Source organism: Rhea americana, unplaced genomic scaffold, assembly GCF_003343005.1.
Source record: "Rhea americana isolate MKP2758 unplaced genomic scaffold, rheAme1 scaffold_0, whole genome shotgun sequence".
Lineage (NCBI taxonomy): Eukaryota > Metazoa > Chordata > Aves > Rheiformes > Rheidae > Rhea > Rhea americana.
In genome coordinates, this window is record NW_028185037.1 from 4,433,853 (window position 1) to 4,460,531 (window position 26,679).

Here is a 26,679-nt window from a genome sequence, read left to right on the forward strand (position 1 = left end):
TTATTAAAAGTTTTAGATAGGAATATTTCAACAAAATTAGTTCAAAATACACTGAGTCTCAGGAGAGGGGGAAGGGTAAAAGAAGGGAGTGAATGTTGTTCAAGAGATGTTATAAAATAAATCCTACACAATTTATAAAGCTTCACTGTAATGAAGCTAGTAAGTAAGAGGAAACAAGTTACAAAAGCAAATCTTTTATGTGTAGAAACACAAAAACGTGCCTAACATCTACCTCCGAAAGAGGTTGTATTGTCATGGTAAAAGCGAACACGAACATATGACCAAAATTTCAGAAAGTGCTTTTCAGTAACTTTCACTGCTGAGGTGCAATTGCTATATCTGACCTGTTATTTTTTGGTAATARGGGGAAAGTTAGCTCAAAGACTAAGAGGTAGCCAAATTTTTTAAAAATGCAATATAACCTTAATATCTCAAATAACAGTAGTAATGTTGGCCTAGCTGTCATGATTAAAAAACATGGATAATAAGGATATGAAGACAAGACAAACAAATTTTTTTTATGGACAAACTATTAATGACAGGTTACCTCCATATTCTGTTTAGACACTGTTTTGCAGGCTTTACAAAACTGCGGTACTAGTCCAGCAGCTGTATTCAAGTTAACCCTATAAGCCATATCAATATGTGAAACGTCTCATTCTGCACTGGYAGTTTCTGAGCAAACTACATTTGGGACTCTGCTGAATTGTTTATTTATGATCTGAAAAAAAGAACCAGTGGAGAACCAACAAATATTAGAGGACATAGTTACGTCAGTCAGGCTGAGAGATACTGCAAGAAACAAAAAAAAAATAGGTAAACGAACAGGAAAACACAACAGCAGAAAATAAAATTTGATAAATGGATGGAAATGAAAATCATTAATATTATTACACGGTTTACAGGATTCATACAGTTTCTTATAGCAATTTGTCAGTATGAAGTTGATCAGAGAAATCAAGCACAAAATAMGTAAGAATAGTAATCAAGTTGCCGAGATTTCTGTTCAGAGCTGAATTTCTGCCGTACTTCCGGCTCTGTGTRTCCGTCCCAGGGTCCCGCGAGGGACCGCAGCGCTGGCGCCGGGCCGCGGCCGGCGGCGCCCTCACAGCGGCAAGGCCGCGGCGGCGCCGCAGAGGGAGGGGCCCGCCCCGCCCCCGACCGCGCATGCGCGCGGGGACGCGGTTCCCCCCCAGCCCCGGCGACCCGAGCGCAGCCGAGTCCGGGGCCCTCCCCTCCTTTCCCCTCCCGCTGGCTGGCCGGGGGCGCAGCGCCGGTCCCCGCCGAAGCGCCCTCTCGCCGCCCCGCAGGATGTGGAAGCTGGTGCCCGCCGCAGGACCAGGTGAGGGAGGGCGGCGGGGCGCCGCGGGCCGCCGCCCCTTCCCCCCGCGGCAGCGTGCGCGTGCGCGGAGCCCCGCCCCGCCCCGTCCTCGTCCGCGCGGGCGGCTGCCGGCGCCCCCGGGGGCCGCGCCGCCATCTCSGCGGCTCCTGGTGGCCGCTGGCCTGGCTTTCCGCCCGCGCTCCCGGGGAGGCGCTGGATCGTCCGGTCTGGGCAAATCGGGACAAAATGATTTATATTTTTTATTCTGGAAACTTTTCCAAGCCTGCGCCTTCGTTTTCTCACATTGCGGTTTTCCTTTGAGCCATGTGCGGTGCAGACTGTATACTGCGGTATATTTAATACGGCTTTTGCATTTCCCTGGGTCGAGGTACCTGCTTTGTACATCTGGGATGTCTTCAGGCATCTGCCTTTTTTCCCCGGTTTCTTTATCCATAAGGGCTTTGGCATACTCATAACTTTCAATGATAGGTGTCTTACAAAAATAGAAATGTCTTCTTGTCTTAAGCACCTTGTGTATAAAGAGCAGTCGTATCACCACTCAGTCTGCTCTTCATCTCCTGTGAGTGAAGCTAGGATGCTTGGCTCCCTTCCTGGTGGCAGCAGGACCTAATCCTATTGAAATGGACCAAGTCAATCCTTGGGGCCTAGGAAAACCCTTGAGCAACAGCTGAGACACTGGCTTTGGTTTTGGATTCAGGAAGACCAGCCTGCAGTGTTCATATTYGGAAAGCTGTTTGCACAGCACTGATGACTAGAAATTAGTCTAATTATTCGTCCATCTTTGTCAAGAAAAGTTCCTGGCTCTGTGACCAGCAGGTAACACGCACCTTCTGGATGTGGTGAAGCCATTCACGGCTATGTCATTGAGAGGCCTAGATGAAGAATGCCAAAATGAACTAAAGGTTAGATGAGAGCCTGAACTTGCTAAGTATCAGTTTGATCGATGTTCAGACATTTATTAAGAGGATACCTTTCATCTGAACCACTTTAACAAGTTAGGCACCCTTAAACTTGTGTTCTAGTGTAGTTATGTCATTTCTTTCCTACATGTAAAAATTGGTCTTCAAGAAGTATTAAAAAGTTAAAAAAAAAAAAAGTTTTAGGCATATTGCAGACTTCTGAATGGTTCCTAAGAGCTTCTGGATGTTCTGAGCAGAGCACTGTGAATTGATTTTTTTTTTTATGTCGTTTTGCTTATTTTCAGGAGAGCCATATCGACTTTTAGTTGGTACGGAATACGTTGTCGGGCGCAAAAACTGTGCAATTTTAATTCAGGATGATCAATCAATCAGTCGAAGTCATGCAGTTCTGACAGTAAGTCATCCTGAAGCAGCCCTTGTAAGTAGCCAGCATTTTACTGCATTACACTCTGTGTGTAGATGACTCAGTTGACCATGACCAATTTCACTTTCATTTCACTTTCACAGACGTTTTATGGCTGGAAGAGAACCACTGATCACCTGTCCTTTCTTAATCTTGAATTCTTCTGTAACTTGCTTGTCTGTGTTGAGAAATTTAGTGCCATAATTCCATTGGTTCAGGTTCCCATTTGGGCATTCCTTCTGTTCCAGAGTGAAGATTCATTAGGAATTTGTATTAAAATAATCACAGCAGAAAAATTATACAATTAAATTTCCCTGTGTAGACAAGCTTTAAGTTCTGGAAAATGTTTCTGTTGTCTTCTTCCAAGCGTGGCTCTTAAAGTCATGTTTCACTTTACATCGTTAATTTCATATTTGCTTAGAAGACTGTGGAAATACATATGTCCCAAGGATACTTAGCAAGCAGCACCTTTCTGTCACTTACATGTTGTAATTTCTGTTGACATTTTGAAGCCAGTCAGTGGGAGTTTTATTTCTGTAACTGTACATAAAATTTGAAAGAAAATACATAAAATATGTTTGTCCTTGTTAATAATACAAGCAGTGGATAACTACACAACAAAATTTCCTAAGAGTAAGCTGACTGTTCTGACTGCCTTGTGAACTGCTTGGGAAACATGACAGTGTCTAACCTGTTCTCAAGGCATGCTAGTGTCGCCATACTCTGCGGCTTKTAGGAGGAAATAAGGGAAACTCCCTGTTGGGCACTATAGGTACCAAGTGACTTGAGCACCTATGCCAGGGCTGAACAGTAGGTAAAAGCATCAAAAATAAATCTCAGAGCCTTGCTAAATTGTGGTAGCAAAGGCTCTGGGCTAGCCTTGCACAACCTCCAAAACTACTGGATATAAGAAGCAGTAAAGCTCTGAAGCTGAAGATCATTATTGTCCGAAATCTTTGGACAAATCAGCATCATTGTCCAAAGTCTTTATTTAGGATAATACCTTGTGGGCTGTTTCGTATGTATTGACTGCTTTATTCTATAATAAAGAAACTTGTGTCAAATTAACTAATGAGATTTGTTTATGCCTATTTTCAGAGCCAGTCTCTCTCAGTCCCTCTATTAACGATAAAAGATACCTCCAAGTATGGTACATTTGTTAATGGATCAAAACTGAATGGCACTTCAAGGACTTTGGAGTCTGGTGACAGAGTCAATTTTGGTGTCTTTGAGAGCAAGTTTAGGTAAGAAATAGTTACACTGATACTAAAATACCAGTTAGAAAATTACAACTTTCAGTATTTTCAAACAGTTTCAATTTTAACACCTCATGTAACTTTACGAGAAGATAAAACAATAAAAATTCAAATTATGAGTTTTTAGAAAGCAAAGGAGATAGAAAAAGTATTATTTCTGTTCTGCACCTACTTTTGACATTACAATTGTTTTATTGTAAAATACTGGATTTTTCAAAGATGTTGCACCATGTACATTGAGTGTCTTCCAGCTATCTTAAGCAAAGAACAAAGTTCTAGTTGAAGAAGAATAATCTTAAAACAAATGATCCCAAAGAAGGGAAGGAAGTTTAGGGGAAGGAGGGAGTTTTGCTGAGCTCTTGTCAGCTGTTGATAATGTAATGAGAAAAGAACTGAGATAGTTTGAGAATGCTTTATGTGATGCTAGCCATTGAAAATGCTTTATGTGGTGCTAGCCATTGAATGCTGTTACTATGACATACGACTGCTTCCTCTTTGTTGAACACAACTTACTATTAGTTTTCAAATTTAATGTGCTAGCCAGTGCGATTCTGCAAATATATAGCAACACTTCTTGAAGTAAAGTGACAGGTAAATATCTTGTACCACTAAAATCGATATTGAAGTGAACAGAAGTTGGGTTTTTTTTTCTTAAAATTTGACTATTATGTTGCTGCTGCTGCTATTATTTAATGGTAAAACAGCATTCTTCACCACTTCTTACAGTAATTACTACGGATGTTTTAGATAAATATAYCTGAAATGTACAGGATCTCATGTCACAAAATCAAATGCATTGTGACTTCTGTACATGAAAAATGTAAGAGATTTAAATCTCTTTCTATTTTGTCGACTAAGGCAAACCGAATCATGGAGCCTGGTATACTGTAATTCAGTGTGGAAGATCTGCAAATGTAAATAGACATACGGTCAAATGTAAGGACCATCAAAAGTTTCTTGAATTCACACTCTATGAAACTTCTGATTTTAAATATTAATTCATTTACTTTACAAACTCTTTTGCAAAGCCTACTTTTTGCCCTTGGAAGTACATCCTTAAAAAAAGAAAATTGTTAGAAGTAAGTTTCTTCCAGTGTTTCCTTCATCTCAAACCTTGCAGCATTCTGGAAGCACTAATCTATGAGATATCCGTCCTTTATCTTGGGACTAAATAATTCAGGTAGCCTCAGAAACATTTCAGGCACCAAATCAAAATGCTGTTTACTTTTTCTGAATAAAAACTCCTTTCTTTAGGTAATTTTAAATCACAGTCCTTGATTCATGTAGGWTGTATGAGGTTGTTGTAGGACAAACAGTTAACAATCAGCTCTGTTCATCATAATGCTGCTCTGAAACTGAAAGACAATTCTCTTATGCTTGTTCTTTGCAGAGTAGAATATGAATCTTTAGTTGTCTGCTCCTCATGTTTAGACATCTCTGGAAAAACTGCTTTGAATCAAGCCATGCAGCAGCTTGGAGGCCTTGTCGCAAATGAATGGACCACTGAGTGTACCCACCTTGTCATGGTGTCAGTAAAAGTTACGGTTAAGGTATGTGGAGCTTTTAAATATTGATTAAGTTGCTTTGCAGTTTTCCTACAAATGAGAACAATTAAGTTCTAGACCTGCTCAAGACTATGGCAAAGATTCATTTGACTTGAGTTGGACAAAATTTTCCTTTACAAAACAATAAAGACGACTCTCTATTTTACAAGTTTAGAAAGAAATGTATGTTGAGGGGAGGTTGGAGGGAAGAGAGAATGAATAAAGCTATTTAAATAAAGGAGAGAGTAGGAAGAGGATGGAGAAGGATAAACATCTCTATGTTTCAAAGCCAAAATGTCTTTCTTAAATGAATTAAAAGTGAAAAAGTTTGTTGCTTCTTCAGACTTACTAAGAGAAATGAGAGCAACTTACATTCTCAAAATCTTACCTTTTTTCCATGCAATGTTCCTGTATTATTTGTAGAAAAGACAGTCTTATTAATCAAAAAATCTACTGTTTCCTCTTAAAAAAAAAAAAAAAAAATTGGCCAGTGTTTCCTTATATTCTATTAAGCTCCTCCACAGTTCAGTTCCAGAGTCCCTGACTATGAGAACTGAGGGCTTTAACAGAAGGGGCGAATCTTTTACCACTGTGCTTTTGCTGCCTCTCCTGTCCTAGCCATATCTTTCATGCATCCATACAGTAATTGGGATGAGAAAACTCATCTAGAGGAAGAAGTAACCTTGCAATGTAAGAGAACATATTTCTTGATCTAGTTGTATGAACATTAGTGCCAGCCAAATGGGGAGAATAAGCCCTGGAATGGTTAAAAAAAAAAAAAAAAACTGCTTATTTGGCTGTTGAGCTTTACTTCACACCCAAATTAATAGAATCACTCACAATAGCATCATTGTAGTAGGTCTGTAAAAGAAAATCACCTAATCAGGTAGTATTTACTTAATTTTTAGTCTAGATTTTAATAACTATTCTAATTATTTGCTGATTATAAGGTTTGATGATCACTGGGTTGTCATGTCTGCTGTTTTTTTTTCGTTTTTGAACAGAAGACAAATTTCTTATTAGTCTTCTCATTTCTCTGTGTCTTCCTTTTCTCTTTGTATTTTATGCTACATAGAGGTTAAAGGAAGCACGCTTTATTTTGGGAGGAATTTCTAGCCTTTCAAATTTCCAGTTCACTTGCTATACTCAGTATAATTGTGTACAGATTGGATGTTAATGCTTATTTAGCCAGTGTTTAATTTCTAAATATTCTTTTTCATAAACTGTTACGTAGGAATTTTCTGTGCCCTCCCCGCCAAAGAACATATGGCATTGTTTTGTGGTTTGGAGCTTTAGTTCTCCTTCTGAAGACTTGATTTTAATCAATTGGCTTATTCACTTTGATCAACAAAATAATTAAAAACCAGAATGTTAAAAGCAAAGTTACCATGTTTCTTGACAGCAAGGTCAAAGTTGTGTTCATTTGTGCAACATTTTCCATGTTTGAGCATTTCARAGCTAATGTCAGCATATTCTAGATGAGTTTTTCAATGCAGTAAATATTTTCCATCTTTTCAGACTATATGTGCATTGATTTGTGGTCGACCAATTATAAAACCAGAGTTTTTTGTTGAACTAATCAAAGCTATTCAGTCCAGACAACAATTGCCAGCTCCTGAAAAGTAAGTATCATATTTTCAGTGTCACAGAATTAAGCTTATAGGAATAAAATTATCAAATAATTATATCTACTCAAGTTTAACAAACTGTATGAATTGCAGTAATTTTAGTTGCAGAAGAATACTTAATATGAAACATATTCTAATATTCTTGCTTTCATCTCTAGAGTTTATGTTTATAAATATGTCCATGTATATGTAATAGTTAAAATTAGCTCTTGATATTTATTACATGTTTAAAGATGTTACTAGCTTTGCATAAGAATTTGTTTTGAGAGGTTGCTATAGCAATCTATGTGTAAATGTTTGAAATGACTTTTAAACTCTTCTGAGAGTTAATACACTAAACTAAGAAAATTAGCTTTTTATAAAAGAGATATTTATAAAACAAAAAGCTTATTTCAATATGAAAACATATTTTTGCAGTTCGCTGTTAGTTTCTAAGTTCTGAGTTTGTTGTAAGCTTTGGTCAAGACAAAGTTAGCCTGACCATTAAAGCCCTGAAACAGCAAATTTTTTTGTTTTCTGGCAAGAGTTGAAATAAGACTTAATATGCATTGGACTTCATTATGTAAATATAAAATACTGTTTTCAAGGTTAAATTAACCTGAAAAGGTAATCCTTACTTTAGAATAAATAAATGTTGCAGTATAGCCCTTCTGGTCACTTTCTCCATGTAGACAAATGTAAAACAATTCTGTTATTCTATGAGAGAATTTTGCCTGAGCCTGTAATGCAAAGAAGGAGACTGTCTGCTTTTTTGTTTTTTTGTTTTTTGGGKTTTTTTTTGGTATGAACACATGATTTATGTGGGTAAGAAATTCTCATCATGTGTTCTTTTAAAAAAGAAAATCTCATAGGTACTTGTTCTTTAATCATTTCTATTCCTTTCATGCTTTCGAAGATAATAAGAAATATAGACAATGAGTGGAAGTGGAAAGAGTACTTGGCATTTGGGAAAAAAATGCTGAACCCTTATATTAGTTAAAAGGGAGAATAATTGTGAAGTGTAATTATTTGAAATGCATTAAAGCCATTAGGATATTTCTGAATTATTTRTTTTAACCTAGTGGCTACTGAATACCAGACCTCTGAGGTGGGTGAAATGAGTGGTGAGGAAGAATAGAAGTAACTTTGTTGCTTTCTTACTTATATATATGTGTGTGTATATAGGCACATACAAACAAACTTGTATACTTACAAATCTATATATATATGTATGCATGTCATGACATGGAGATTTAATTAATTTTACTTAATGGGTCTGATAATAGCCATTGGTAGAATAGTTAAAAGGAGAGGGGAAGAAAGAGCAGCTAAACAAACTTCAGTAGTGCACACATGGTAATGGGAACAATGCTGTAGAGGACTCATGATAACCTGTAATTTTTAAGTGGTAAAAATATTTCACAGAATATAACAATACCTTGTTCAAACAATACAAGTGCCAATCTGGAGCGATTGGTAGCAAATATTCTTTAGTTTCTAGATGTTGTTTTACAATTGTAGAGGTTTATGTAATATATCAAGTTGGTCATCTCAGAGTTTCTCATCTTTAAAGCTCATTTTATTTTCTGCGTCAGAAAACAAGGAGAAACTTGGTAAACTCTAATTTTTCCTTAGACTTAGACTTCTGCATTGTTTTTGAAAGCATATGAAAAAGCTAACTAGAAACTACTTAGAATCTTGTCTGGAGTATTGGACACGAGTTACAATGGCAGATCACTTATTCATTTTAATAGAGATACTGCAAGCCATTGAAAGGCAGCCATTGGATGTGTGATCTGACATTAGCTTGTTTTAGATATACCTACCTGTTACTGTGTGTTAATATTGTTTAGGCTCTTAAAGCCAGGGTGCACAATATCCATTCCTTTAATATTTAAGTCTTAAGAACAGACAGTGCATTTCAGCTGTTAAGTGCTCCCTAAAGTAGAATTTGATGGATATGTTTCCTTTTTCTTTTTTTAACATTTTTATTATCTATTAAGACCCTCTGTGGAACTGAACTCACTAAATGGGATCAACACTAGCAGTATATCTGGTATTTAGCTTTCAAAGAGATAGTTATGCAACAAGCAAAATGAGACAGCTGATGTAATAAACAGATTTATATTTAAAATAATTACAGTATTTCAAATGGATCATATTTTAATCATCTTTTAAGATTTAGTTTGTGGGAAGATATTGAAAATTTACTTAGCAGCTGTTTGCGTTTGATTTCCAAAAATGTTTTTAAGTTTCATAGGGATCACTGCAGCTAGAGGTGCCATCCACATGACACTACAAAACTTGTGGCAATACTATTGTGGATCTGAAATGAGAAAGACATATTGGTGTGGTAATGCAGAGTGATACTATCAATTAAATCCTGATCAGTACTATGGAACTGAACCCAAATTATCTTAGTGTTAAGCAAAGATAATCCTAAAGTTCAAAAACATTAAAACTTTCTGGCTTATACTAGGACTTCACAGAGTTGCAAACCTACAATTAATATAATGAATGTGACTTACTTGAAACTTTTTATTGTGAAGTATCCTCCAGTACTCACTGGAACATTAAAGTTCACTACTGGTTAAGTACAGCCTTATATATAATGATGAGTTTTACTGCAGCAATTCAGTGTATTTGGTGCCAGACATTGWAAAGTTGGGAAGGTAAGCGAGCCCTTAACAGAAACTCATCATGAATCAAGGTCTTTTTAAATGAAAGATTCTAGACTGTAGAGGGGCTTTTCTGCATGTGATGTTGTTATATTCAAAGCTTTGGGGAAGAGAGCAGAAGGGGGGTTTCAGAATCACAGGATGGGAGTATGTTCCCTTTGAGCTTAAATCAGGACTGGATGAGAGTTTCAAAGCAGAATAAAGAACAATTTTATGGAGAGAAGGAAAAAACAAAGGCGAGATGATCATTTCGAGGTTGCTGCTGACATTCAGAAAGATAGGTTTGAAATATATTTCTAGGGAGAAGTAGATGAGTTTTGATGTAATGCAAGCTCCTATTTGTCCATTTGTACTCATCCTTTTGGTTTTTAAAAGTGACTGTTGCCTGTATTTATTACCGGTTAATAATTGCCTCGGCAGGGCTCAATATCTGTAGTCTTGTGACCTAGTAATGGAAGTACAGAGTCAAAGCAGAGTTTGTAATCAAACAAACAAAATGCTGAATCTGCATACTATTTATCTGTTTTTTATTTGACTGACTCTTACCTCTATTGTGATTGTGATGATAATACTGCTAGAAATAATGTTGAGATTAGGTATTAGTGGAAGAAACAAGTCACATTGGTCAATAACGGTTCTTGTCGTGAGGTGCTCTCTAGGTCGTCTTTAACATTTTTGTTTACTGATAGAGGACCACCTCTATGTAAGACTGCATACAAACTGAACCAATAATAGAAATCATTACAGCATAGCTTCTGGGAAAAAAAATCTTGAATTTTTGTTTTTGCTAAACATCATGAAAAAAAAACCAAAATCATAGGCTGGCTTCTATAAAAAAGACAAAAGTATATGGCCCTCATGAAGATCCATTCATATGGCTTACTTGATTGTGATGGCAGACTAAATAGTATTATTATTTCCAAGGTTCATCCATAGCTAAATTCATATCTTAGGACGAAAGAGACCTATGTTATGGGCAGTGTCTTAGCTTCCTTTTTTTTTTTTTTTTTTTTTTTTTTTTTTTTTTTTTTTAAGGAAGCAATTAAAGATTTAACTAGAAAGACTGTATTTTCTTTCTGGCCTTTGATGCTTCAGACAATGGACCTAATATGGTAAGATAAGTTGTCCGTAGCACATGAGATATTCTTGAAGCAACGTAACAAAAATTTTCAGTCACTTTTTTCTCACTAGCAGAAACTTTTAAATTACAGGAGAGATTTTTATGATCTTCAAATACCTTGCAGTGCCAAGGCAATAGGAGAGTTATCTATGTTCTCCTGTTAAAAGACTTTTTAAAAGCCTTCTATTTGTTAAAAATTACTTGTAGATTGGGTGGAAATGTCCCAGTTGCAGTTTTTAAGTTCTTTAATAATGACAGTAATAGAGATTTCTAATGACTAAATATTCCTTATTGCATTGTGTATTTTAGGAAACAAACAACTCTTTCCAATTTTTTTTTCTTTTCTGTCTAAAGAAGTTTATACTCTTCTATATAATTACTTGGTTTACTTGCAAAGAGGAACAATCAATGGAAGATTGTTTATAATTGCAAATGAAACTTTTTTTTTTGTTTTGGGAGGTATTAGTTCATTCATTCAGTGAACATGCTGGCTGTTAATAGACTCACATTTTGACTTGGGCAAACAAACTTAAATTAACTTTCTTCTCTCTGAGGGGGATGAAAAGATACTGTTTGGAAATTATAAACTCTACTGAAAGATTGAAACTCAAGAAAAGTCTGGCTAGAAAATGTTTATAAGGAGTATTATATACTCCAATAACATAGTTATGTTGACTTCAGGAATACTGACTTTGGAGTGCACTGATAATGCTTACTAAAATCTGAGTTGCTTTATTCCTTAAAATTAATGGATTTTATAATATCTATTTTAGCATCAAATGATCTAATGGAAAAATATTTTTGTAAACAGACTTGAGCAGGTTGCTGAAACTTACCAAATACTCATTTTTTGAAACCTGAAGTTCATGTTGGTTACCAATTTCAGTTGAATATGTAAAGCTTTACAAATTKATTGACAAGAACACAAAATAACAAAGATTATTTAAAGCTAACTGTAATATTTTAGTGCATTTTAGCCAATTATAATTGAACTGCATGTTTGAATGCAATATAAAATTTGTGTGTCTATGCCTGCGGTCAGCGTTGAGTATGAGTAATCTGTCGCGGAGGAGTGTATTGGTGTGTTTACGGGTGGTGGAACTACTTATAAAGTAAATGCTTTTTTTTTTTCCCCAGGAACTTAAATATTTCAGCATTTCAGGGTTTATGTTGCATATTTAGAAACTGATAATCTTTGGATGAATTTAAAAAATTAATTAAAAACATTTGTGCATGTATATATACAATTTTCTGGGTTGTTGACTCCCAAATCTGATTTATGTGTTCAGCATCTCTTCTTTCTGTATACTAGTGTGAGAAGGATAGAAAAATTAGCAGTCAGAATAAAGATACGTAGATCTACATTCATCCGGATTACATGCATGAACTGCTGTTTAGGTACAGAAGAGGTGTAGCTCAGTTAAAACCTACCCAGCTCTCACCGCTTTTTAGGATGTGCCTTTACCTTGTTCTGTCCAAACTGCTGTAGGAGTGAATATGTGGCTCAAGGATCCTGTAAATTCTATCCTGAAATTAGCAGTAAAATGTCTGTCATAGTCCACAGGGTTTTTATGAGGTCAATATGCTGTCATTAACTGGAGCTGAGATCACTATATCATTTTGCAAATAACCAGAGTTAGTCCAAAGTTATCACAGGAAACTGAGATACTCATTTCTGATTTGGTGTAAATTACATGGCCAGAATTAAAAAATTCAGGATACAGTTCCACTCTTTCCTCATCTTTTCCTAAGTTGCCTGCTCTCCTGGTCATTTTCTTTGCATTGGAGAAAACAGTTACAAAGCTGCAGAGTGAATCTGTTCAGTTCTCTGCCATACCAGAAAGAAAAGTGTATTTGTTTTCTACTAGAGTAACAGGCCGTCATCTAGTTTGGTGATGCACAATTGTTTGTTTTTGTTCTTTTTTTTTTTCTTTTTTGATCTAAAGGAGGGATGGCAGGCTCTACCTGAAGGAGAGTTTACTGTTATTGTAAATGCAGAATGAGATTGTAATTTCATTTATCAATATTGTTAGTTGATAATGTACCATGGTATAGGATGAATATATGTCTAGAAGTGTTGTGCTTTTTAGCTGCTGAAGTAGAACTCTTGGTCTTAGCTTAGATATTGAGAAATGAGAGGCTTTTTCTCAATCTCCTGAAAAATATTTATATAAACTATTTTAGTGGAAACAAAGAAATGCATTATTTTACCTTAAATTTTTCCTCTGAACTAGAAAGGAGTGTTAGTATTGATGAGTAGATCTGAATTTCATAATTCTAATTTTGTGTTCTTGCAGCTTTTATCCCCCATTTGATGAGCCTTCCATTGGCACTGAAAAACTGGATCTATCTGAGCATCATGAAAGAAAAAAGATATTCAGTGGAAAAACTTTCCTGTTTCTAACTGCCAAGCAGGTAATTGGCTTTGCATTCTAGAAATATTGCAGGGGCAGTTTAGCACAGTTTCTGTTCTCTGTGGATTCATACTCATTCAGGGCTCGTTAGGATATAAAGGTTTCTGTATTTTCATCTTTTTACGAGAAAAAGGCTTAAGTAAGACAAAATATAGTGTGAGAAGGTAGACACACTTGTGCTAACGCATCAGTGGTAAGTACTATGCTGATAGTTTAGCATACTTCTAAGCTTACTACGTTTTAATATGGTTCTTTGTTTGTTTATTTTTAATTGCATTCTCTTTAGCACAAGAAACTGAGTCCAGCAGTTATACTTGGAGGAGGAGAAGCAAAATTGATGACAAAGGGCAGAGAAGATACTTCTTTACTTGTTGCTCCTGAAGTTTGTGTTGTTGATGTTGGGCTGACAAACTCACAGATCCCAGGATCTGAGTCTGTGGGAAGCTGGACTGATTCCATTCTGACTGTTCTGCAGAGGTGAAACATTGCTCTCTTTTACTATGGGGTAATTTCAGAATTTTTCTTGTAATTTAGTCATTATGTTTTCATTCTTAAAATATAGGATACTTAGAAGACATGTTATTCATAGCTTTAAGTGCTTAAATAATGCAGTAACTATAATTTCTTGGGACAAGAAAGAAAGGATTTGACTGTGTGACTGTGAAGATGTCTTTCTGAAGAGGATCCAATTGTACAAAAATTAATGCAATGAATCTGCTTTGTGAAAACAACAATTTTTGAAATATTTTTTTTTAATTCTGTTATTTAAAAGAAGCTAATGAGTATGTTCTAGATCATCTGTGTTGATTTACACACAGATTTTTTTCACAGAAAACAGGTGAAATGTTGCCTTGTGCTCATGTCATTCATTTCCCTTTAAATATATGCATATTATGTTTTTGAAAAGAGGGTTTTTTGAAAAACCCTCTATTTAATAAAAACAGTGGGTTTCTTTAGGAGAACAGACTATATATTTATAACATCATAAAAATACTACCCTCTATAATAATAAATAGTGAAAGAAAACAAAAAACACAACTGTGTAAACCTAGTAGATAAATACTATCTACTTCCCCTGAATTTCCTGTAAAACATAGGGTGAGAGGGAAAAACCCACTGTGCTTACACTGTTCTCACAGCTATAGTGCAGAAGGGGTCTGTCTGTACTTAAAGCTGTCTTGTCAAAAGTACTTGAATCTTTCATGTCACTCTTCTATTCACATGTATTTTTGAATTAATGGAACATCACAGATGGCTGAATGCCCAGTTCTGAGATCAAGCAGAGAAAGATGCATTTGCCAGCTTACTGGAACTAGGCAGTAGCCATAGCAGCAAGAAACCTGGAAGTTCATACTTGTGGGACATGGGTATGTTGGTGGATAACTATGCTGTCGTACTGTGTAGTGGAAAATTGTAGTGTAGGCTGATTCTATGATTCTATGTTTTTGCGTGGAGAGGAAGTGGAACATTTTGTACCATATCGTATTTCTACCTATTTGCTACTTCATCTTTGAATCTGTATTGAGAAGCATTTTTTTTAGTGATTTGTCTTAATATTATTTGTGTGTTAATAGCAAAGATCTAAGGGCTATTCCCGAGGCAGAAATTGGATTGGCGGTTATCTTCATGTCTACAGAAAGATACTGCAACCCTCGAAAGCAGCCTGGTGACAAAGGTAATTGGAGGAAGGGTACTAAAAAGTTAACAATATTGAAGAGGTAGTATTTCTACAATCCTCTTGTATCCTCCCTGTGCAATCCTCTTTTTTCTTTTCTTTTCATTTTAACTTGGATTTTTAAAAAATCTATTTTAACAAGAGCACTAAAATAGAATGTCACTGCATGAAAAATGTGTGCAAGTCTGAAATGTAACTGAAAAAGTAACTGACCTGGTAGTAAGCTGCATTGAAAACTTATTTGACCTGTAGGTGAAAACAAAACAGAAGAAGATCTAAAATTAGCTTAAAAAGCAGACATAAAGTACAATGACCTGTAAAGGAAAGGATTATTTTGTGTGTTTGTTTGTTTCTTTTGTGAATCTTTAGAAGCTCACATTTTTAGTGGCCACAGGATCAATATTTATGTAGTAGTTTATGAATTCTGTGCTATTCTGGCTTGTATGAAATGACTGGGGTCGTAAGAAAGTAAAAGATTAATGTTAGAAACCAAGAGAACAAAAAGTGAATTAATTTGTAAAGGTTTGCCTTATTTGCATTAGGAGAACTCCTCCCCTGCCGCCACCCCACTACAAGAACAAATATAACCTTAAAATAACAATTCAAACCACTGAAACAGCATTTCCACATTTGCTAAAGTAATAGCTCAGGGAAAGACATTTCAAGTTTTGTTTTGAAGTGTAACTTTTACTTGCTAATTAAAAGAATTTAAAAATGTACACAAGAAAATTTTTGTTTCAGTTTCTCCTGTCATTTTTCTTCCGAAATTGTTAGTATGTGTCTWGTTTCTATAAAACTGTTGAACAGAATATAATTTAAGATTATATACATAACTATTGACCAAGTGTTGCATCAGGTAGGAAGTCCATAAAAGGTTTTAAAAAACTTAAACCAAATTAAGAACTTAAAATTGGAAACTTTAAGAAAAAGAAATGGAAAGCAAAATTTTCACTTTTCATATAAGAATATTATTTATTCAAAGATGTACTTCAAAGAAAGTACATGCAGGACTGACAGAGTCCCCAGAAATGTGTTGGTTGACTAGAATTTTAGTTTTAATATCTTTGATCTGGGGCATTGCCCATCCAGTTAATTTGTAAAACAATTTTAAAAGAAATTGATTCTCAAAGTAAACTTAAAAATATTGACCCTACAGACATCGGAATAAGTTAGAAATGCTGATTCTTGTTTCCTGTTAAATGATTCAATTGGATAAAAATTAAATTGATTGTTTCAGTTGCATAAAAGGGTTGTACATCAGGCTTTTAAGTTGAGTATGCTTACAGTTTATTTTCTAAAAGGAAGCACATTACCATGTTTGGGGCTGTTGTTATTTATGTTAAAAATCAAAAAGACTGTAAAGAAGACCTCTTCCTCTGATCTTATCTCACCACAATGAATAGCAAGGATACAGTAGCTCAAGAARGAGGCCTAAGAGGGTCTCTAGATTATTCAGTGTACAGTGTTAGCAAATACAAATTAATTTTAGAGCGTATAAATAATAAGTTACAAAAATAATGAAATTGTCATAGAAAACCTTGGAATTAGATATAGGAAAAATGTATGCGTCTGAGAGATGGGTGGCAATTAAAAATACGTATCTGGAAGCATGACAAGACAAATGTGAAAATAGTAAAGGTTAGTATCCTTTGACTTAAAGAAGACATAATTATATGAAAGCAAGGAGAAATGCAAACACAATATTAAAGAAGTTGTATAGGCTCTTCTTCCTGTTCTACAGAGCAGTAATGCAACTGACTGAACAGAGAGCCACAAACAATGTTTTAAGGCAATCCCTCACTATGGTGATTATGAACAGCTTGGCTGTAGAGGACATCTCATTTTAAATCAGATTTTTTTCTTTAAATATGGAATAGTGGTTCTGTACTATTAGGAATAATTCCAGTTATAACTACTGCATTATTAGAGATCATCAGGAAACACTAAAAGCAAATTTATACTGGATCTTGTGCTCTGTTTTGCATAAAGTCTGTATTTTTCTTTTCTAGTCCATACTAATTTATAAATACCACCGATCTTTCATTTTTAAATCAGTAGAATTCCATAACTGAAGTTATGCATTTTTTTAGTGCAATTTTTAACTAAAAATGAACCTCAGAATCCTGTCATTTAGAACTGTTTCTTTTTGGATGGTTGGTTGCTTTTTTTAATGACTGAATCTGGATGATTGCGTGATTAAAACAGAAGAATAAATTGCATGAAGACCATTTTACTAAAATTTCACGTGGTTGGTTGCCAGGGATGTTAATGTGATAATATATGCAAGGAAAAGCAGAGTGGATATTAACCTTTAAATTTTTTTCTTGTATTGATCTTGCAGCTGCAACTAAAACTACTCCTGCATCAGCTGTTCTAGGGCCAGCCATTTCTCAGAGTTTGATTGTGGCTGAAACCGTAATGCCAGCGACTATGGATAATAGCACAGTATATGTAGCTGATACAGAGCTAGAAGAACTAACATGGTAAGCATGAATGGAAATAGTTTCTAAGGTAATGCTTGCAAATAAAGTGAACTTGTGTGGTAGAGGAAATCTGATTGCCATGGACAATGATGTACAGTGTCTGAAATGACAGTTACTAAATTGCTGTCACTTGTCTGCAATGAGCTAATTTCTGCTTTCAAGTAGAACAGGTAGATTTCAAGTAGATAACAAAATATCAGACAGATCTTTTGACTCTTTTGATTACAAAAGTGGATACTGCAAATCTGACTCTCAAGTCTGTATTCAAAATTTTAAAGCTATTTAATGATTATTACAATATTTTATCATAGAAGATTTTACAGTTTATGTTGTTAGCACACTTATATTGTTCATAAGTATGTTCAAAGTACAAATACAGCTTTAAGAAAATGATACTGTGCTGTGTAAGTGTAGTAACTTTTTGTGTGTTCACTTTTTTTTTTTTTTTTTCTAATACAGTATGGAGGTAGTGAAAACTTCCCAGGTGGACAGAAAACAGAAAATGGCTTTCCACGATACAACCACTGTAAAGGAAAAGCCTAGTACAAGTGGCAATGTAAATACAGGAACATTGATATCTAGAATGAACAGAGCATCTGGATTTAGCCAAAAAAGTCATCCTCTATCACCATGTAAATTTTCAGAAGTGGGTAAACCTAAAGAGAGTGCTTCACATCAGCAGTCTAACTCAATTACAGATTACTTCCCGGTAGCTAGAGGGAAAAGGTATGTTAAGATGCTCTTGCTGTTACTTCTCTTATTATTGTGTTGGTGCTATTTCTGGAAACTAATTTTAGTTCAAGGGTGTGCGTTTTATTCAAAACATAGACTTAACTATTGTAGAAAAAAAAGATGGTGCTGTACTTTTGGGGGTTAGATTTAGCTCAGTTGGTGAGAGCATGGTGCCACGCTAACCGATAATGCCAAGATCTTGGGTTCGAACCCCGTATGGGCCACTCGTTTGAGGGTTAGACTAGATGATCTCCAGAGGTCCCTTCCAACCTTACCAATTCTATGATTTTATGATTCTATTTTATTTACTTTTTAAAAGATATTTTTTGGTAAACATCCTAAAATGGAGAGCTTTGTCTCAAGGTTATTTATGTTTGAATTTTGCAATACAATCAGTAAAACCCCAGGAAGGCAGTTTGCTAATGCAGTTGATTATATTAAAGATTTTTTTTTTAATTCCTTTCTTTTGTAATTACTTTCTGGCTAAGGGAAAGAACTGAAGAAGGAGAAGAAACATCTGTACCTAAGCTGGCAAAATTGGAGGAAAGGTTGTCGCCTCTTTCCAAGCATACTCAACCCACAGCTTCTTCAGTGGGGAACAGCAAAGAACAGTATCAAAAGGAAAACACCACCCTGGACCAAAAACCAAATTTTGCATTAGAAGAAACAGGTATCAAGCTTTTGCGGGAAAGTGGCAAACCAACAAGTGATAAAATTGAAAATAATGAAAAGCATGCATCAAAGAAGAGAAAGGAGTTGGATGATTCCTCTGAAGATACAGAAGCACTAGAAATTGTGTTTGGAAGCAGAGACCTAGACTGGGAAGATAAAATGGGATGTCATGGCCAGAAATCCCAAGGCAATATACAAAAAAAAAGATGTTTGGAAGCCAAAGGAAGCAGAATTGAAGAAGTAAAACAAAGAGAGGAGAGTAAAATACTGGTAGGTTATTTACTCAGAGATGCCTGTCTCTGGAAGTCATAACTTCATTAGAAGAATGCAGATAGCTCTTTTAAAGACAAAGCTTTCTTCATGCACAAAGCTGCTTTGCAAAGCTTTTTTTTTGCTTGAATCAGATCATTCTGAACTAGAAATGAATGTAACATAGATACTACATGTGAGTACTGCAGTGTTGCACATCTAAGCATGTTTTTTTTCATTCTTCAGGACAAGATTTCTTTGTGAATTGAAAGCTGCTTGTACTCTTTTTATTATTTTTTTTTCTATCTTTTTGCTCAAAAAAGGCTTGAGGCTTCTGGTGGTTACTATAGGCGTGTCCTACCTATTTCCAGTCAGAGAATCTTTGGATGTGTCACATTAATGATTTAACAGGCAGGAATTTTAAGAGTCTTTTATGTCCTTAAAAATGAGTGCCACTAAACCGCATATCCAAAAAGTCTGGTAAGCTTTTGTGAAAGAATATGTTTTTAATATTARGCAAACAAAATAAAAATATAGAGTGTTTCCTGTCTGGTCAAAATAGGTGCAAATCATTTGAGTATGAAACATGGTTCTACTTAAGAAGAAGGTTTTCTTTTCCTGGGCTATTTCTGTTTATTTTAGTATCTAGAAATCTCTTATACTAGTCAAGAACTACTGTTTTTGAAATAATCGTAGCTTTTATTTGAGTATGGCAGTTTATTTTAACAAAACTACTGCGGTGGAGTTAAACTGCTACTTGATATGTCTTGATCCAATATTCATATATCTTATGAGTTTTTGTTTTCTCCTTTAGAAATAGATTTCACTAACAAATTCTTTCTTAGTAAAACACTATTCTTAGAGTGTTATTTAAATTATTTTTTTACTCTGTAGCATTCTTTTACATGCTGTCTCTGTATGTTAGGCCTTCGGGCTGACGCTCTGGATAGACTACGCTTGTATGCACAACAGTAAATTAACTGACTGACTTGGCTAACTGAGGAAGTACCTGTTTCAGAGAGTTCTGAAGTTTTGTAAACATATTACTTGAAAAAGCCAAGAGACTGGCAGCAAAATTTGGCTGATACTAACATGCTGTAACCAGATGTTGAACATTGAATACACAAGTTCCAAAATTTTACACTTTTGATTTGTGGCAACTTAAAATAGCTTAAGTATTCTGATGTCGTATTCGTTCATCAATATTTGCATAGCAAAACTTAATGAGATTAAAGCAAATTAGAGAAACTGACTAACAAGGAAAAGAACTGCATTTTTTTTTCCAGTCACGGAAAGCTTTCTTGATGCTTTTAACTTGGTATTTTTTTTGCTTGCGTGTTTGTTTGATCTTAAGAATAAGGTAGGGTTCTAGGAGAAACCAAGGAAACAAGGGATGTTGAATTAACAAGTAGCCACATTATTTTTTTTTAAAAAAAGCTCTCACCAAAATAGGTTTGCAGAAGGCAATAATGTTGAGAGCTTTAGCAAAGGGAGGAATAGGAAAGGAGCAGGTTTAATTTCTATTTATTTCAAACAAACAAACAAAGCTTACTGTCCAGTCATATTCTTTTACAGTGTAGGCGGTGTTTACCTGCAGCAATATTTACATGTTATAATAATAAAGGTTTTCTTTTTTCCTTTGCTTTGCTCTAGATAACTTGCCATATTATACACTAAGGACTTTGTTAAAKTTGCCATATTAATGTAAACATCTGCAATTTCTAAAAGTATGAAGGAATGGTTGAATCTCTGGAGTTTGCTCACCTTGGATCAGATGAGCATCAGTAACTGTGCAGTCTTTGCTCAGCCAGTTTAGTGCTCTTATGTTGATACTTTACTGGGGTTTACTTCTGGCTGCGTGTGAATTTTGAACAGTTAGTTGCATTGGTTGAGCCATAAAGGCAGCCTGTTGAGCTGCAGTTACTTTGTATGTCTGAGCATAAAGGCAATTGGTTGTATGGACGCTCAATACTATGGTGTAGGTCTTTAGAACGGTCTTTAGAAATAAATACTAAAGAACTTTATAATAATGTTATTTTTTAATGTTGGTGACAGGTAAAGTTTTGTTTATAATTGTAGAGAATCTCTTTGATTCCTCCTCTTTATAGTATCAGAGAGGAAGAACTGTCTAAAAGGCCTGACTGTACTGAAGGTCTGAAATGGCTGTCTGGATCGTTTTTTATGAGTTTTGTTGTGGTCTAAGAAAGTTTTCCTGGTGTAACTTCTTGTCAGGATTATAAAGGAAAACAAATCCTTATACTGAACTCTTTTTTTTTTTCCAGATTAGCTATACATACTTAAAGATGGGCCTGTTTTTTTCCTGAGAAAGTCTTCTAATAGCATTGTTGATCCTGTACAGTATTTAAACTAGTTTAATTAATAAAGACCTATTTTGTCAGATGAATTATATTTTCAGTGCGTAAGCAAGGAGATTTCGTGATAAAGCCCCATAGGAATATACTACCATTTTTCTTCAAGTATAGGTACTTTGCTTATATGGCATGACAGGGAATGTAGGTAAATGACTCAGAATCTATGGCGTGCTTAAAGCTGATCAGTGTGTAAAGCATTTCAGTCACTGAAAGTAATTTAAGAAATACAAACTTGGTTTTAAACTATGGGAGGAAAGGCACTTGCAGAATACTTTCCTGTCCTAGTAAAGAAATGTCCTTTGGGGTATATGTGCATTTAATGTATGAAATTAAAAATACTACTATTTATATTTGGAAGCTTTTAAAGCATTTTTTGGAACCTGGCAGAACTTTGAAAGTTGTAGACATGGACAAAGCTTTTGCTGCCTGTGTAAGGCAAAAAYCTATGAGCAAATAACTGTGTTTTTTAGTAGAGAGAAAAAAAGCTAAAGTATATCTAAACCTATATAATTTTAAAAATATAGTGCAGTCGGTTTTGTTACTGTCTAAATATTTGAAAATACTTAATCATTGGAAGGAGTAGAAAACAGTTTTATATAATTATGTAGTCACAATTGTATTTAATTCCAGAATTTTTTTAACAATATTTTATCATATAGAAGGAAGATGAACTTGGATCGRTTCTAACTTCAGAAAAGAAAAATGAAATCAAGCAGGAGTTGCCAGTCTTGGTAAGGAACCAATCAGTTATAACTTTAAACAGCTCTGCGAAGTGTTAGCAAAACACCTCTAAACTTTGCTTTAAAAACATAATGTTTGGGGACCTTATTTCAGGGTAAAGGAGGATCTAAAGGTCGTACTCCTTGAAATAAACCTCTGTAAATTTGAATAGTACAGTTTAATATCTTAACTGTCTAAGACGTTGAGAATTGTAGTTCATTACACATCCACATAATGATGTTCATTATGGATAGTTGAGATGACTGAAACTACAGAAGCCTAATGTAATCTTATCCCTTCACTGTGGTTAATATTGGTACTGGTATTTTTGCTAAGTAACTACTTAAGGACCAGACAAGAATAGGATTTTCTTGTCTGCTCTGAAGAGATCAGAACTAGAATGGAAGAGATTGACCACTAGGAAAACACATATAACACACACTCATTAACAGTAAATAGCTGGCTAACTGTGTGTTATAGGTGAGATGACTAAGAGAGGATGAAGGAAGAAAGGAGGGAAGCATAGCTGGGAATGACAGTTGGGCAGCGGAAAAGGTGAGGTGAAACAAAACTGAAATGGAAAGGTTTTGAAAGGAAAAGAGACTAGCCAGTCAACAAGGGGCAAAATAAACTCTGTTCGTGTGTGTAAGGAGAACAGTCCAGGAAGGGGAAATGCTGTGCAGGTATACTAAAGTGCAGTCAGCTCAGACTAAGGGACTGTTTGCACATTACTGTTARCTGGCTGTACTGCTTTTGTGCTGGAGGATAGTTTAACTGCAGTTGTGTTGCAGTTCTTGTTCTGTACCACCCCACATAGATCTAGCCTCAAACAGCAAAATGGACATACTTACTGGCTGACTTACAAGCATTCCCATGCCATATAAAACTGCTTCATTGATCAGATCCAGCTTAATAGGCAAAAAAAGTTGTTCAGATGGTACTAAATGTTACATATATCATGTAAGTATTATGTATAGTCTAAACTATAAATCTCTAGTCTAGATTTGAGCTGAGGATGTTCAGCCTTGTCTTCCAAGGAGTCAAGGAGCCTTGGAGTCAAATGGAATTTCCAGTTAAGTAAGCAGTCCTGATGTATTTAGACCAAGTAGGAGGCAGGGTGAAGGGAAGGAAGAGAGGAGTAACTCTTGGATAATATAGCTTAGTTGCAAATAAAAATGTGGCTTTTTTACATGGAGTTCTATGTTGAAGTAAAAACTAGTTAAATGAGGAACCTTGACATTATGATTATTACTACAGTTTTTAATAATCCTAATTTTTCAACAGATGTATATACAAGAAAAATAAATTCACTGAGCTCCCAGCATTAATAGTAGTATAAAAGGAGACATAGAAGTACACCCATCTTGTGCACTCCTAGCATTGCGACTGCTTCCCCATGCCCTTCTGTAATCCTCATTTTTACCTCAACTGTGCTCACTGCCATTTCTCTTCTAAAGTTTGTACTATTAGAACTTAAACTTTTTTCTTCTCACGCAAGAACGACAGCAAACTTCAAAATGACTCCAGTAATCTTCCTAGCAGACTTCTGTTGACTGAGTTCAGATCGCTGGTTGTCAGCCATCCAATACAAAACAGTCAGCTCTTTGCAAATACCAGTTACGGGGGACAGAAAAATTTCAAGAAGTTCAAAAAGGTTAGTGCATATTTGAAATGGTCACCAGGTGGCACTGTTTTAAATATTTTAAAATTCTACCTTAGTTTTGTAGAAATTGATTATGAAAAGTTTTAAAATTAGAAAAAAGCAATTTAAATATCATGTTATATTATGAGCCAATATTTTGCTAACTGACTAGAAAACTACGAGGCTGACAAAAGCTTACCTCCTGTTAGATTATCTGGATACTTGTTTGTTATTTGGAATAAGTCTTTAAGTGGTGCATACCATAATCTAGGCTAGAATCATAATTTGAGATTGTGCCTCCAAAAGCTCACCATTTTATTTTACAGAGGACCTACATGGAGCATATGATGAATCAATCATGCATTTTATCTAATGCAAGACTGTCTAACTTATCTAATTTTATCTAATATTGTATTTCTAAATAGTACTAAAAATTGGCACTTTATGAAAGCAAGATTATTGCTTGCTTGGCTCTTGGAGCTACTTTAAGAAAATCCTTTTCTTACAAAAAATATATAAGTATTAAAAATACCATTTAAGCTCATATAAAAACCAGTATAAGATTACTAAAAATGTATTTTAATAAAATTCAGAGAATGTTAGTTAGATAGTACAACTTTAAGCTTTCTGGAAGTGTGCTGTCACTTTCCGATGACACTTTAAACTTCTGAATAAATCTTAATAATATTTTCTTTCCTGCATTTTGGTAATAGTTACTCATCCATTCAGAGGTAAAATAGAATCTATTAGTAAATACAAATTTCTAATGTTTTGAACTTCATTTAGTGTACTACGTATTTATTTAGCAAATGTAACTTGTCAGTTTTTTTCTCTTTGGTAGAAGGCAGTTAATAGTAGTCTTTTTTTAAATACCGTATCTGATGAATTTTATTCAAATAAAGAAAGACTTTCTTTAATGATATCTCAGTAGACTTTCTGAATTTATTAAAACATATCTTTTATTTGCAATGTGCTTGCCTTGCATTGCAATTATAAGCATTTATTGTCATACAGGTAGCTTATCCAGGGGCAGGACAACTTCCATTCATTATTGGAGGATCAGATTTGATTGCTCACCATGCTAAAAAGAATTCAGAGCTGGAAGACTGGCTAAGGCAAGAAATGAAGGTAAGGAATTCTTTCTCAAAGATGAACAAAAGAAAACTTGACTCCTGTCAAGTGGTTGCACAAACCTGTGGTCATTTCTGAAGTATGCTTAAAAAAAMCAAAAAACATACTTCTGATGAAAACTCAGAGCTTACCAGCTAAGATTAGTTTGTATAACAGTGACCAAATTTGAGTAGTGAAATATATTATCTCGCATGAATATGCAATAAATGGAGTAGTTGGAAAACAGTTATTTCTAGGGGAATTGTGTTATTATTTATATCATTGTGTTAGTACTGGACTATATTTCTCTTTTGAATAATTCACTAGCCTCATCATTAATGTCTAATATTGAATATTATTCCATCAGAAACAGAATCAACAGGCAAGAGAAGAATCACTTGCTGATGATCTCTTTAGGTAAGAGTTTTGTTTGTAGTTAGAAGTGTATGTTTTACATCACATCTTTGAACAAATTCTAGTCTTGTAAAAGAATACTCTCTGAGTATTCTTTTCGAAATTCCTTGTATTCCCGTGTTTTGAATATACTCAAACTGACTTTCATCTTCTGTTTTTTATGCCTTAAATTTCCAATTTCATTCAGACTTGCTACAGTTTCTGAAGAGAATGTTCTCAAACAAAATGTTGCTATGTCCTTTCTCATGTGCACAAGCTTGATTGTAGTCTCATCCAGCTTATGAACAGAGTCAGGTTTTCTGCCATCACTGTTTGCTAGAGCCTGATGAAGTAGTTTGATATTACAGCTAAATCAGCCCCCTGAATTTCTAATCTGAACTCCCAGCAAAAAGTTTTGGGGCCTGACACTTCCTTCATGCTGGCCATGGCACTTGTCTGTCCCTCTGCTGAGTCACTTGAGGGAGCTAAAGCGACTGAAGAAGAGTTTATGAAAACTACTTTCTTTTCTGTTTAAGGTCTCTGACTGAGATTATGACTCCTATTTCCAGAATTTAAAACAAAGATTAGAAAAAAAATCTTAAATCCCTCAATATAGCCCCTGTGTGACCCTTATTCAGTTGTGTGTGTAAGGTATTCATGTGTGAATACAAAGTACGACAGATTTTTCAAAGAAGTGACACAGGATTGGGGAGGATGAGCCACAAATACATAGAAAGAAGGCGAAGGTATAGCAGTGTAGATTCAAACTATAAATGTGGTGCACTAAACAAGAGAAATACGTAGTATTCAGAAATAGATAAAAATAACTAAAACGCAATTGGAAGCTATGTAAGGAAGGAAAAGCAAGGAAATATTTTACGGGAGTAGGAGGCAGCAGGAGGGTTTTCTGCATGGGTCATGGCCAAATGTTCTACACCATTGTGAATGATTCCCTTGCTGTACCCTCCCTTTTCTTTTTACCCTCCCCTCTCTTACAAGTTCCTCATTTATCGAGCCATTGCAGGCTTGGAGAAGTTTGTTCATGCATCAAATGTTTTTTTAAAGTAACTAGGAAGTTGATGGCACAAGTTCTAGCTTCCGTATCCTTCAGTCAACAAGCAGCTACCGTAGTTAATCAAAGATGTGCAATCTAGGAAAGAATTGAACACTTCATTGAACACTTTGTTGTGATTGCATAAATAAAACTATATAAATAGTTTTATTAACTTTGAATATCCTCGGGTTTTGCTTACTTATGACAAATTTTCTTTTTCTTACAGATACGATCCTAATGTGAAAAGGAGAAGATAAATTGTGACCAGAATTTATAGCACTTTTCTAGCTAAA

General features: G+C 35.1%; 1 protein-coding gene across 1 annotated transcript; it reads left to right on the forward strand.

Annotated features, from left to right (window-relative positions):
- Positions 1-1,184: 1,184 nt before the first annotated feature.
- On the forward strand, positions 1,185-26,679 carry NBN (nibrin). The gene is made up of 16 exons (XM_085307818.1): positions 1,185-1,342; positions 2,547-2,680; positions 3,764-3,909; positions 5,312-5,471; positions 6,984-7,087; positions 13,168-13,285; positions 13,571-13,761; positions 14,859-14,959; positions 17,301-17,442; positions 17,902-18,168; positions 18,663-19,116; positions 22,127-22,198; positions 23,686-23,841; positions 24,844-24,957; positions 25,307-25,356; positions 26,613-26,679. Exons 1-16 carry the CDS (start codon positions 1,312-1,314, stop codon positions 26,641-26,643), a joined length of 2,271 nt encoding a protein of 756 aa, XP_085163944.1. The 5' UTR covers positions 1,185-1,311; the 3' UTR covers positions 26,644-26,679.